Source organism: Eimeria maxima, genomic scaffold (genome assembly GCF_000499605.1).
Source record: "Eimeria maxima Weybridge genomic scaffold, Emw_scaff9, whole genome shotgun sequence".
NCBI lineage: Eukaryota > Apicomplexa > Conoidasida > Eucoccidiorida > Eimeriidae > Eimeria > Eimeria maxima.
The window spans coordinates 1-12,885 of NW_013566847.1; the positions used below are offsets into that span (position 1 = coordinate 1).

A 12,885-nucleotide genomic window follows, 5' to 3' on the forward strand; every position below is an offset into this window, starting at 1 on the left:
ATATATAATATATATATATATATATATGTGAGAATGCACACTTATATGTACAATGGATTTTTCATATGGATAGAATATTATATATTTGGCCAAGTGCATGCAGGAGCACAATGCACCATATGTGTATGACGATGCCCACTTATCGGTGGCTACGTTCCCACAACTCTGCAGCAGCATCCATCTACGCTTGTCTGTAGCGCATGCATTGCAAATACCTGTAGCTGGAGCACTGGCTAAACGAAAATTGGCATGCTCTCTCCTTATCTGTGCTGCAATGTTTTTTCTTACTCAGCAGCTATCTATTGGGTTTTGCTTTTTACTTTGCTAATGTTTGCTTATATTTCCCAAGAACCCAGAAGAACGCACCGGCTGTATCGCGTGTCCATACACCCGAAAATTCATAGTGTTGTGGTGGTGGCAGCCGCTCCACGTACAGCTGCATACAGCCGAAAACTGAGCATTCCCCCAAGCTTTTTGTCTTGCTGCCTCGCTGTGCTTACCTGTCTTTGCTTGACACCGGAAACTGCATTTCGAGATTGTGCAGTAGTAGTTCTATCTGCAGTTATCCATTGTCGATTTAGGGTTTAGGGTTTAGGATGTGATGTTTAGGATATGGTGTTTAGGGTCTAGGGTTACTGGGTGGGAGCTGAATGTGCGGAAGACGAAGTTGTTGGGCCGAAGGCTGCTGCTGTCGGTTGGTGCATTTTGAAAGCAAACCACAAGGAGGAATTTGGTATTCTTGGCTGTTGTGGTGTTTGTCTTTGGTTTTGTGAGGAATCCGAGTCTCAAACAGCTGTCCCTCCAGGGGCCCCTGGGCTCGGGGGCCCCCACCAACACGCCGTGCATACACTTGGCCTCGGAACAACAACCTCCTTTCCACGGCTCCTCGCAAGCGGGCCGATAACCTTCAGAGACGGCCTGGGAAATTCCCAGCAGCTTTGCATCCGCTTGTGACCAAATGCGGCGGCAGTCCTGCGCAAAATCCCAAATCTAAACCCTATAGTGTAAGTATCACGCCGTCCACCACAAACCCATCGTGCCAATCACAAATTCTGAAGGTTACCAATACCCGCGTTCTAAAGACAGCCATGCTGATTGGCGAGACGTCCAGGCTGCAGTCTTGAGTGATAGCAAGGAGAACGTCCACTTGTTGCTGTTGCTGCTTCCGTTCAATGTCCTGCAGGTGTCCCTCCTTCTTCTTATGATGATGCTGTAAGTCATCAGCATCGTCGGCATTATCAGCTGCATCAGCAGCTGCAGCAGGAGAAGAACAAGAGAAGGAAGGAGTTGAAGAAGAACTAGAAGAAGTGGGGGAAGGGGGTACAGACACCAAGAACATCGGCGCGTTCACCCATGCCGTGTCGAACCCTTCGGCTTGGCGTTCGTATCGTACAAAGGCTGAGGAACGGCTAACTGCGGAGTATGTGCAGCTGCGGATAGTGCTCTTCCTCAACTGCTGTACGGATTGTATTGTTGCGGCTGCTGTTGCTGCTCCCCCAGCCCCCGCAGCAGCGGCAGTAACCGGAGCAGCTCGTCCTGCTGTTGTGCAGTCTGTGTTCTTGGTTCCTGTTTGGAAGGCAGCTGATTGAGTTGTCTCCACTTGCTGCAGTGCCCACGTGTTGCAGGGCCCCCCCGAAAATGGCCCCGTTGGTGCGTTGAAGGAGTTTGCGCTGCTGCCTGTGGCATTGGTGCTCCTCGTGCTGCTGCGGGGTGTCTGTTGGGGGGATGCTGCAGCAATGACTGAAGGGCTGCGGCTCCACTCTCGAGGCAACCCACAAAGAGACAGCCCCCTCCAACTGTCTCCCTGCACTGTCACATACACCTCAGCGCCACCAGCGTAACGCCATACTTCACTTTGCCCTGTCCGGGGAAAGGTGGCATCGCTGCAACGCCAGCACGCACTACAGCTAGTATCCCAGGTAGGCCCTACTGCCAAACCCCAAAACTAGAGCTTTGACCTAGCCGCTAAAGCCTATGGCATGCATTTTGAAATCTTAACTCTCAAATATGTACCCATTACTCTTTTTCACTGGCCTGAATGCTCAAAAACTAGGCTGGGCCATTAACGCACCGCTTGGGTTCTTGCGCCGTCCAGTTCGACGCTGGGTTTTCAGTATCTGCATACGCCTGTCTGGTAAGAGCAGCAGTTTCTGCTGGGGATGTTCGGGGCGATTGACGCGCACGGGGCTGCAGGAGGAGGGGAGCCCGCTGCTGCGGAGGTAAGCTGTGGCAGAAGTAGATGTCAGTAAACACCTCGAGAAATGTCTCAAACTTCATCCAAAAGGCTGCCGGAGTGTCTCCAAACTTGTAGTTGAGTTTGTCTTTCAGATCTGCCGCATCGCCCCAAATAATTCGCGGGGTTATATATCCATGCCGACGACTGCACCTTAGGTAGTAGCAGCGATGCGGCTGCAGCAATGCGCTACTGCGGCAGCAGCAGGGCTGCTGGTGGAGTGCTGCTCAGTTCTCAGGTATCGTTTCCAACATCAGCCCACCTGGGTACTGTGTCCAGGAACGATGATAGTCCGAAAATTCCCCTCTCCATGTCGGAACTTTCCACGGGTTGTGAAGGCGCAGCATCCTCAACTCCTCCACCTGCGACAGTCGAACCCCCCAAAGACATGCAATAGCAGATGAAAGGGATTGACCATGGCCTCTTGCTGTTGATGTACACGCCAGGATTGCCATCCCTCTACCGCCTGTGTACGCACTCTGACAACGTCGACAATTGTATAGTGTCTGTCCGGCAAAATGTTGTCTTTCTCGAGGTCTGCCCCCCGAGCAACGCAAGTTAGAAAACAGCCCCCAAGGTTGAAAGCCCTGAGCAGAACACCAACAGGGGAAGGGCCTTCAAGCTCAGTCCTCACAATCAGCAACGAAGACCTCAAATGCAGCTCTGCTAAAGACCGTAGTCCCTAACCCAGAACGTCTCGATCAACACGTGGAGGCGTTAGCACTCCAAAAGCAACAGCGCTTAAATCGTCCTAGCACAACACCTTTATATCAACGCCAGACTACTCTGCCCCTATGGCGCTTCCACAGGGGATGCATAGGGGTTGCGTTACTTTCGTAGTTTGGCCCAAAGGACCGCATCATCGAAACCCTGAATCTCCCTCTCTTCAACTGTACGAACACCCAGCAAGCGCTCCAAGCTGCCTAATATCCAATGCGCTAAATGTGAATCGTAACGTCCTCAGTCCTACACCCTTCAAATCCCCAGAAACGCACCGACGCCTCCAGTCAGGTCGACAGCAATGTCTCTGAAAGCCCTGAGTCCTCACAACGTGTTGATGAAAACTTAGTGCACATATGAGACCTTCGGAGAATATATATATGAGTAACACACCCTGAAACAATGCTCACGAAAGTTGTTGCTCTCTTCTGGGGCAGTTTCGTGGAACCCGACTTGTGAGTCATTTTCTATTGAGGTGTGCATTATCAGCGATTGCAGAACTTGGGTCCTATATTTAGTGCTGGAATGAAGCGGAAACAGTAAGATTCTTCATCCGTACCCTGAGGATTTCCACTATACATTATGTGCGACGTATTGCTGTGTAGATGTGTATTCTTCCATAAAGGCGTGCCCTGCGTATCTTCTTGTAAGCAGCTTCTGGTGGGCCTCACCTCTGTGCCACTGCCTCGTACGACCCGAGGAACTTTGCATACGCCTTTTCCAGAAGTGGAAGCCACACCTCTTCGAAAGCGTGGCAGTGTGAGAACCTGACAGAATGAAAGCAAGTCAGAAAATAGGGAGGATATGCAGCAACCTCAAGGAGCGCCGACAGCTTGCCATGGGAGTGGATGGCTGCAAAGGAGAGAGCTTTCAAATATTAACAGGCAAGCGCAAGTTGGCGGTGTGTTCCTTTGCTTCCTGTAGGCGTTTGGAGCAATGGCATGTGGCCAGAATAGAAAAAGGGAGAAAACGAAATTTCAACAACTTTGCGATGCTTGACAGAGCAGCAACTGTTCCGCTGCCATCTTGCAAGTTCGCCAGGTGGTGGGGTCAAACAGAAATAGTCCAAAAGAATCTGTGGTGAATTCAACACTGCCACGAAGGTGCGTAGCCTACGCGAAGTCTATGGCAGGTTCAGAGCAACCTGCTTGTGTTTCTGCAGGTTCTCGTTGGTTGCGGATGTTCTTTTGCTTTGCTGCATTTGAATGCACAGTAGGGGACTCTTGACCAGCTGCTGCATCCTGTTTAACGTCCGCACCTGCAGCCGCAGTATTACCAATAGAGCCCTCGTTGGCCGGTTGAGTTGCCCCTGCCCAGATGGTTCCTTTTCTGGTACTGCTTCGAATCTTGCGGTTTTCCGAGCCGCCAGATCTACTGGCACAGCGAGACCTCCGATTATGTTCTTTCGGCTGCTGCGCGAGGCGGCAAGGAAGACGGGTGTCAACGGAAACCACTTCGCGCTCCCCCGATCGAAAGAAAGCAGCGCAAAATATCCCACGCGCACTGCAGCGAGATATCGAAGCAGGAACAAGTGTGTATATACATTTGAACGCCTCTAGCGCCTCAACGTTGGAGCCTTGGAGCACGTCGACATGCGGACCTCTTTACACGAACTATGCCACTGTGCAACTCCGTTGTTGGCGCTCGTCTTTGAGCACGTTGAAGTGAGAGGCGACACCAGCAAACATGCGGCTAAGGCCTAGGGCTTCATTTACCGCCATTCTTGGGGATGTACAAGAGCTTCTCTGATGACGCGAGGGTTCGACGCCGCTAGGCCACTGGCAGCACCAGCGAATGCATGCGAAGGCAGAATGCCCTGTGCCACCGTTGACGCAATTCTGTTGTTGCTGAACAGAATAGCGGTCTTCTCTGCCTGCTCCTGTTGCATCGACTGTTCCTGTGGTTGTTGCTGCTGCTGAGGGCGCGAGGCCCGCTGGGCCTTGGACTGTTGCTTATGAATGCGCTGGACGATTTCGTCAGGCCGCACCCACAGCAGTCCCTTCACAAACTCTGAAGGTTTTTCCCCATTCTCCTAGATAGAGTACAAGTGGACAAGTGCACACACGGGTGTGGCTGATGCACACTAGACTCCGCTATTGCATTATAAGCAATGCTGACACCTCACGGTGGGGAGTTTTTACTTCAAATGCCCGCAGTGTAAACACACGGAAGGCTGCAAGGAATCATCCGACAGAACACGAGGAAACGTAGAATCTTCGTAAAGATCATCTTCTCCCCATGTCCCAGGATCCTGCAGGAGGGCCTTGCAGGCACACGCCGAAGTTGGAGAATCTTGTTCCTGCTCTAGCTGTAGCTGCTGGTCTTGTTGTTGCTTTTGCTGCTGCGGCTCGTGGTTCAGCATCGGCGTTCGGGGGATTGACGTATCCAATACTTTTTGGTTGGCCGGTACAGGCTTGGAGTCCTCCGAAAGCGTAATTTGTGACTCAATGGGAATTCGCCTCCAGAGTTGCTTGGCTATGTGATGCTCCCTGAAAAGTGAAACCTGTCCGACCCTCTATGCACTCCACCGTTTCTGAATACCAGCCGACAATATTCGCATAGTTTTGTGACTTCTGGTGCAGTGAAACATAAACAGGCCAGCGACACAGGCTTGAGTAAAGCAGTTGAAGCTAGACTGGCTTAGACAGTTGATATGGTGGCACTCATAAACAGCGTTCCCAGCAAGCATGGCTCACAGTGAAATATCTTTTGTAACTCGCACATGGGATCCCAACCATCTGGTCAGTTGGGTGTAGTCTATCAAAGTTGCCGGAAGTAATTTATTATGGGAGACGTTGAAGTTGATAGTAGAACGTTTGGCAAAGGAAATATCGCTCTCTGTAGTAACCACCTGGATATTTCTTCAAGGGTAATGAAGGCTTTTTATTATCGGTTCTATTGGGTGCTATTAAAATGCATGCACCTAATGCTAAGCCCCATGATTCAGCACCTGCATCTATGGGGAGCCCCGTGGTTCAGCTTGACAGACAGAGAAGGTTGCCTTCGACAGGAAATATTCGACGTTATAGTTCTGAAATCATCCCACCTTGACACACACACTTGTTTGCGTGCCTTCGTACTAACAGCAGTTATACTATCGCAACTACTAGGTACAAGCACAGCACGATGTCTGATGGTAATCCAGCTGAAGCCCCCTAGGATGCGACGACACGCGTTACAAACAACGCACAGTTTCAGGCCACTCCTTCCACTCAGCATCCGTGTTGTAGCATTATGAGCGATCCAAAAGTGCCGTTAATACGCAACGGCTGTGAAATACTTGCGCTGATATCGTGCTGACTCTTAGCTGTGACCCCCTTGCTAGCGGCAAACCTCGAAGCTCTACCTATTAAAATGGTTATTCCTGGTCTATGATCTACGGCTGTTCGGGGATATGTTGCATTTACAAGGTAACTTCATGCCAGTACAAGTCAATCACCACTCGCTGCTCTCGGGCCTTGCTTGAAAACGGTCTTGCAACGCCGACTAGCTGCAGCACGTATGTTCACACACACTTCTCGGCCTATCTTTGAAGTACGTACAGTGCATCCTGTTGGAGACTGTCAGGAGAGGGACATCTTAGCTTGAATGTATCTAATAAGCATGGAGAGCCGTTCAGATTCACGTTGGTGACGAAACAGCCTTATTAGTTCCTTTCACACACACCAGAAGCCACAAAACAACTCAAGTGCAAGATGACCTCTACGCCAAATAATCAAGCAAGCATTTCCCACATCTTACGGAGATTCTCCACAATATATACGCTTTTCTGGGCAGGCGTCACCGACTACTGCTTGTCTCAAACAAGCAGTCTCTTTGAGTTCAAGCAAAATATGCGTCCCGGATTCCCCCCACAGGAGAGATAATTTGCTTAAGTGACTGCAACAAGCACTGGTGGGGTGGCGTTCCCCTCTACTAGTGGAAATATTTAACTCCAGGAACTGACTGTGTAAGTGTAGTGCACGAGGTCTAAAAAGGATCCCCCGTACGGCCTCTGGAGGCCAGGAATAAACAAGAGCATCAAATTTGATAATATTAACGAGGAAGTAGACCACTTTAGGCTGAAAGTAAGTCCATATGGCCCCGACTCCCGTGCAGCCTATCCGATGTTTGGGGCTGATAGCGGCGCCGGCGGAGTGGGCTTGGCATTATTGGCACGCTAAAGGGGTCATGGCGTTCAGATCTACTTGAATCTCCTTTTCCCGCTATATATTGACAGGAGTTTGTGGTTTTCACTTATAAATATGTTCGGTTATTTTATGAGGCATTAGTTCACAACTATTTAGATGCACACCTCATCTAGATCCTTGTAACTGCGTAGTCTCAACAGAGTACGTGCTGTTGACAGCAAGCGTCGAACGTCATTGGAAGATTTGAGAAAACACACCCCACACTCGAAACAGACAAAGGCCTGAGCCAGGCATAATCAAGTAATAAGTGGAACTTTTGTAAGTAGCTGTTTTAGCCGTTTGTGTGAAGCGCTATACGCTGACAAGCAGGCCTCAAACCCACGCACCGCCCTGAAAATTCTGTCAAATGCGGACACTTTGCTGCACACTTTGCGGCACTCAATATAGTTTGGTACATAGGAGTGCGTATATCCCCACAAGTGTGAAATACAATCATGAAAGGTAGCGGACACACAAAAGGATCACGAGTGCCTGCTGGTGCAGGAGGTCACTAGGTGACCGCCGCCAGTTCCTCTTCGTCCGAGGGAAATCTGCTGTATTAATGTTAATATATCAATCCAGCATCAATACGTACCCATGAAATTAAAGCTAAGCTCCCCAGAAAAGCTCAAATCCGCAAACAAACTGGATTGCAAACCATTGTATAACGCCGTGCAACATCTCGGTTGCAACTCAGGAGCCATACGGTAGCAATACAGCCTAACCATAACCTGGAGGAGCAGAAATCGCATGTTATTTGTGTGGCCAGAACAAGAAACCCTAAAGCGAAAACGCCGATGCATGCCGAGAACCCATGTATGTGAGTCTCCTTGCACAATGGGAAAACGCTTGCGCCTGCGCACGAAACCACCGGATCCTAAAACTCTAATCCAAAACAGGGTATGCCGTGACTTACTCTACACCTGAATCAAGCTCCTCTCCTCTGGACAGTCTACAAAGCGAGCGTCAGTACAGTGACTGACGAGCTCCGAAAGCTTTTCCACAACAACTTCCATTTCGGCTGTGCGAATTTTCTGTGTGCAATGTTCGTTAGCGTTGCGAAAGCCCCTTCACTGATCAAGTAATCCCTCCTTGCAGGACATGTAAACACTGAAACTTCAACGATGGGTCAGCGTGAGCTAGCCTTTGCCCCCTCCTGGTGGTGGATGGCTGAGACCTCTTGCCCAGAAATCTAAATTCGATAGATCAAACGGTGTCATGGCACCCATTGGTCGGCGCGTTCCCTCAGGTGGCCAAGGCCCCGGAGGGGCACCCAAAGGTACCCCATGGAAGGGTCTTCCACCACTTCCCAAGAATGGTACATTAGAATTTTCCATCTTCACTCCTGGGCGGTCCTCAGAACAAGCAGCATGCTGGAAAGGGTTCGGTGGAGAGGCTGAAGACGAATGGGACTTGCTTGTCACCGCTGCAGTCTCAGACGAGGAAAGAGAGCTCGAAGAAACCAAGGCAAAAAATTGTCTAGATAATAAACGTTGCGCGGGTTCTGTCAGTGCTGAACGCGCGGTTGATGGCGGTATGTCTATTATTGTCGTGCGGTGAGGGGGCAGGGAATTGGTTGAAGAGTCTGCTGCAGTCCCAGAAGATTCACTTTGAGCTCTTTCGTCTTCTACTCCTAAACTCTCTTCGCCTAACACTCTTTTCGTAACTAGCTCGTTTACTAACCACTTTATCTCCTTTATCTGGCCTTCAGCCCCTGGTAGAGGGCCACATGCAAGAGCCTTCTTTATGCCTACTTCGCCGAAAATTGGCCGCAGTTTAGTTTCCTCTTGAAGCTCGTTAAGGCAATATAATGCTGCCGGAATCCTCAGCAATTGCATCCGACGTATGCGGAGTGTCCCAGATACTGTGAAAAGCACTAGCATGCTAGTCTGCTCCAAAGGAGGCCCGTCTGGGGTCGGACCCCACCTCTCCAGCTCTAGCATCGCCCGGTAAATTAAAGCCCATGTTTCATGCTGCACCGTTAGGAATTCTTCTAACAACTGCACAGCATCCTCAGCAGTCATCTTTGGCAGCTTCGCCTGTCTGCTTTGACTTGCTGAAAAAAACCTGCACACTCGGATTAGGCGATACACCGACTTCGAAAACGGACCCCTGCGTGGGGTACCACGGACAATGTATAACGACATATTAAGGAGATGGGATGCGGTTTGCCTCCTCTTTTCCTCCAAGTTATCAGGCAGGAATCCAGAAATGACAGTGTGTTCCATTGCTGCATATTCAGTAAGGAGGCACAGCGTCTTTAGCCTAAGAAGAGAAATCATTTTAGGAACTGATCGCCAGGCGGACAAAAACACAGAATGCTGCTTTTTTAATAGACTCCGAATACTCGACTCCAGTTGTGGGCCTATCTGGAGTGCTGCGTCGGCAGCATTATTCGGAGAAGGCTGGATACGCCTACCGCAAGCTTCGAGGTAGTCGTCCCCCTCACCCAGCACCCTTCGCGAGGTCTTTCCAGAAGTATTAACCTGGTTAAAGGCACACCTCATAATTAAAAGAACAACTGCTGTCATGGCCAATGTGAGGACGAGATGAATAGAGAGCTTACTGGGAGGCGCCCTCTGCCTGCGATAAAACGAAGCAGCCGCCACCCCTCTCCTCATCCACACCCAGCTTGAATCTCCATGGAAATCACTATCAACAGAATCACCATACGTGGGGCTTCTCACCAATGTTAACCCGACTTCACCCTGCTGTGCACCTGCAGGAAGAACGTGCACGGGACCACCTCCAGCAGCGCAACTCACTCGTGCACACAACAGCATCCACAGTCCAACCACCCACCGTACACAAATGCCCCTCCCCAGCAGAGTGCATCTACAGACTCCTCCCAAAGAGAGTGGAGGGAGCTCCATGGTAAGGAAGGGCATACCTAGGACAGCCATGTGGATTAGTGTAGGCACTGGGATGGACTCCGGTCTAGCCAGTGTCTGTGCAAAGACCTTACGAAAAAGGCTACCTTTGACAAATATCTCTGAAGCCTTCTATGTCACGGATGAATGACACAGTTCACTGAGTGTGCACATACGCTACGAGCAGCTGACGAGGAACAACCCCCGTTGAGTCGATGCTCGACTACCGAGAAGCAGGAGGCGAAGGCACTGACTCTGGAAGCACATGCCACTAATATTATTCAGTAATTTTCTATTTTTTTCATCTCTCTGTTTTCAGCTGAGGATACACATGGGGTTCCAATTATATCTGGTGTCCTCGCTGCATGCCGCGCAGACAAGACCTGGCGGGCATGCCAGCTTGTCCGGGCTAATGTAAGTGAGCAGGGGCGACATTCAGGACATCTTGCAATGATTTTAGTCATTTCTAAGGAAGGGAAAATGGTCTAAGTCTGGTTTCTGTAGCAAGCATGAGCGTCGTCTGGCGGAGCCGTTGACGCGACTGTCAGAGATACACTTAGGTGTCGTAGATTTGAGCAATCAAAATATTGGAAAAAGAAAGGCTAAATTGTAGGTCAATTGTGAATCCCATTTTTTTCCTTTTGAGCATAGGATCATTGAAGAAAATGCGGGCTCGAACTGCCGAGCCTTGCAACTATACTCCCTTGTCGCGTCGCTCAATATATGGGCAAAACGCAACAATGAGAATGCGCGAGACATGGTTGCCCGTCCCATGACTTCCTTTTTAAGGAAATTCATGAACGCCGTTTTCACATGGAGTCGCTTTCAATTGGCACAGCGGTTTTGGTGTGTGTGCGTGTGTGCACGTGTGCAAGTAAGGAACGGCCTGTCTGGTCACGTGTATGGTCTCTGTGGATGCGCTACGTTTATTTTTTCGAGGGTACACGTTGGATTCTAAAGACCATGTACATGCTTAGCTATTGACTACATTGCTAATGCATGCATCGAGAACGGGCATGGCCACTACTTCGTGCAGACAGTATCGCAGGAGTAGCAGCGGGGGGAGCTTCAAGTCACCAGCAGTAGCAGGCCGTTTCCTTTCCGCGTAAGACCAACCCTTTTCGCCGCTGGGAGCAAGTCCCCTGGGCATTGGAAGGACTTCACATGCTTTCGTACTCCTTATCCTAACACTTGGTAGTATCGCCTGGCTTCTCGGATCAGCGAAGGGCAGCAAAGTTTAATACCACAGCAGGGATTCATTCTGCACAGGGATCGGTGGCGTACTTTCTCATTAAAGAGAGAGAAAAAGGCAGTTCTATTTCGCTGGCTGAGGTAAACGAAGAAGGGTCAAGTCCGACCCACATGTGGGGCCTGTATATCTTGGGATTGGGAATTGCTTCTCCTAGAGAACGATATAGAAAGAGAGCGAGCAGCGATAGGCGCATGCTGGTCTCAGAAGGCCTGGTGGACGTACCAACCTGATATTTTGCTTTTTCTGCAACAAGGAAGCATTCTTCAAGAAATGGTTTGGCTGCCAAAACACTTTCCTCAGGGCGGGATAGCGAAATTGAACTTCTTGCAACTCCCAAATGTCCCCATCCGTTGGTTTCATCCCCACGAAAACGGGAAATCCTAGTCAACTTCCTCTATTCAAGAGAAGTGGGAGGCTGAGATTCGACAAAGCCTTTTGGTGAAATATCCCGTGTGCATACAGTTTTGTAGGGTGCCATTCGATGCTGTTCGCCTATGGCTGCAAACAGAGTCCTCTCTTTCTGCTAAGGATCCCCGTGTGCTGCAATGGAAACGAAATACTTGAGGGTTCTTGAAAAACAGCTGAACATGTCTCCAGGCTTGCTGGCCCCAGCGACCCAATAGCCTACAGCTGCATAAGAGGAGGCAGCCTGGCACAAAGTCCAACGAACATAGTTGCTAGTCACGCTGCAAGACAGCCTCACATGCAAGCAGAACCTTGCCTCCTCTACCGAATGCACTATAACTGTAGCCAAGGGTGAAGCATTCTACTAGTGTGCAGGCCCTCTATATAGCCAGTAACGGTGGGTGCGCCAACATAACACAGGCCCCTGCTGACCCCAGACGTAACGTGCGTTTTCAATCATACCCTCTGCGAGCTAGAATGGAACCACAGTATTACAGATGAGAAATCCTTAAAAAGCGCCGGACCTCCCCCTCCAGTGTTTAGGAGCCTAGAGCGAACCGTGACCAGCATGTGGATCTGGGAGAAAGGAGACGGCCTAGCAAGAGTTGCAATGCAGCGTGCTGCAACCAAATTGCAACACAGCCCTACACAAGCCCAAAAAACCCTTTTCCACTTAAGGCAATGGGTGAAGACTTCTGCTTGCAGACCGCTTGCCTACTAGGGCAGTGTGACGGTTTATGCGCCAACTTGAGGCAGAGATTAAATAATCGGACAGCGACTACAATCGAAGTTTGGTTCCGTCGACTGACGGCGCTCATCACACAACCTAGCAATTTTCGCAGGACTGTGAAGTAAAACAGTGATTTAGTTCTAAAACTGCTTCATAAACATGAGACCAGGAATGGAATATAGTGCAGACAGCCGGACCAGAGGCGAAGACGGTATGTGCAGTGGAGCAGCTAGGACACGCAACAGGAAGAAGCGTGCGGAGGCGGCCTCGTTGGCCCCTTCCACTTAAATGTAGTATTAAGTTGAATTTTAAAAATACTGCAGTTGAAGGAAGCATCGGCGCATCGTATCCGGTGCCCCATTGCTTCTGTGGTCGATGCCAGCTGTGTTGGTAGGGCCCCGAGAGGGAAACAAGGCTGAACGAGTGCCATGGTGGTTGCGTTTATCGGTTCGTGTTGATAAAAGCAGGCACGAACTGAAGGTTTTGGCTGAATATATCCACTTCCC

General features: G+C 50.0%; 2 protein-coding genes across 2 annotated transcripts; both read right to left on the bottom strand.

The window, feature by feature from the left end:
* Positions 1–366: 366 nt before the first annotated feature.
* EMWEY_00001720 (Calpain family cysteine protease, related) lies at positions 367–5,315 on the bottom strand (the record flags this gene model as incomplete). The annotated part of the gene is made up of 10 exons (XM_013483000.1): positions 367–436; positions 832–972; positions 1,070–1,883; positions 2,072–2,330; positions 2,496–2,595; positions 2,712–2,820; positions 3,625–3,720; positions 4,070–4,456; positions 4,669–4,985; positions 5,121–5,315. Coding segments are annotated over 10 exons (2,488 nt in total), but the record flags the coding sequence as incomplete, so codon positions are not given.
* A 2,946-nt stretch (positions 5,316–8,261) lies between these two features.
* On the bottom strand, positions 8,262–10,025 carry EMWEY_00001730 (hypothetical protein, conserved; the record flags this gene model as incomplete). Its single annotated transcript, XM_013483001.1, has 2 exons — positions 8,262–9,886; positions 10,013–10,025. The coding sequence occupies 2 exons, from the start codon at positions 10,023–10,025 to the stop codon at positions 8,262–8,264; spliced, it is 1,638 nt and encodes a 545-aa protein (XP_013338455.1).
* Positions 10,026–12,885: the final 2,860 nt, after the last annotated feature.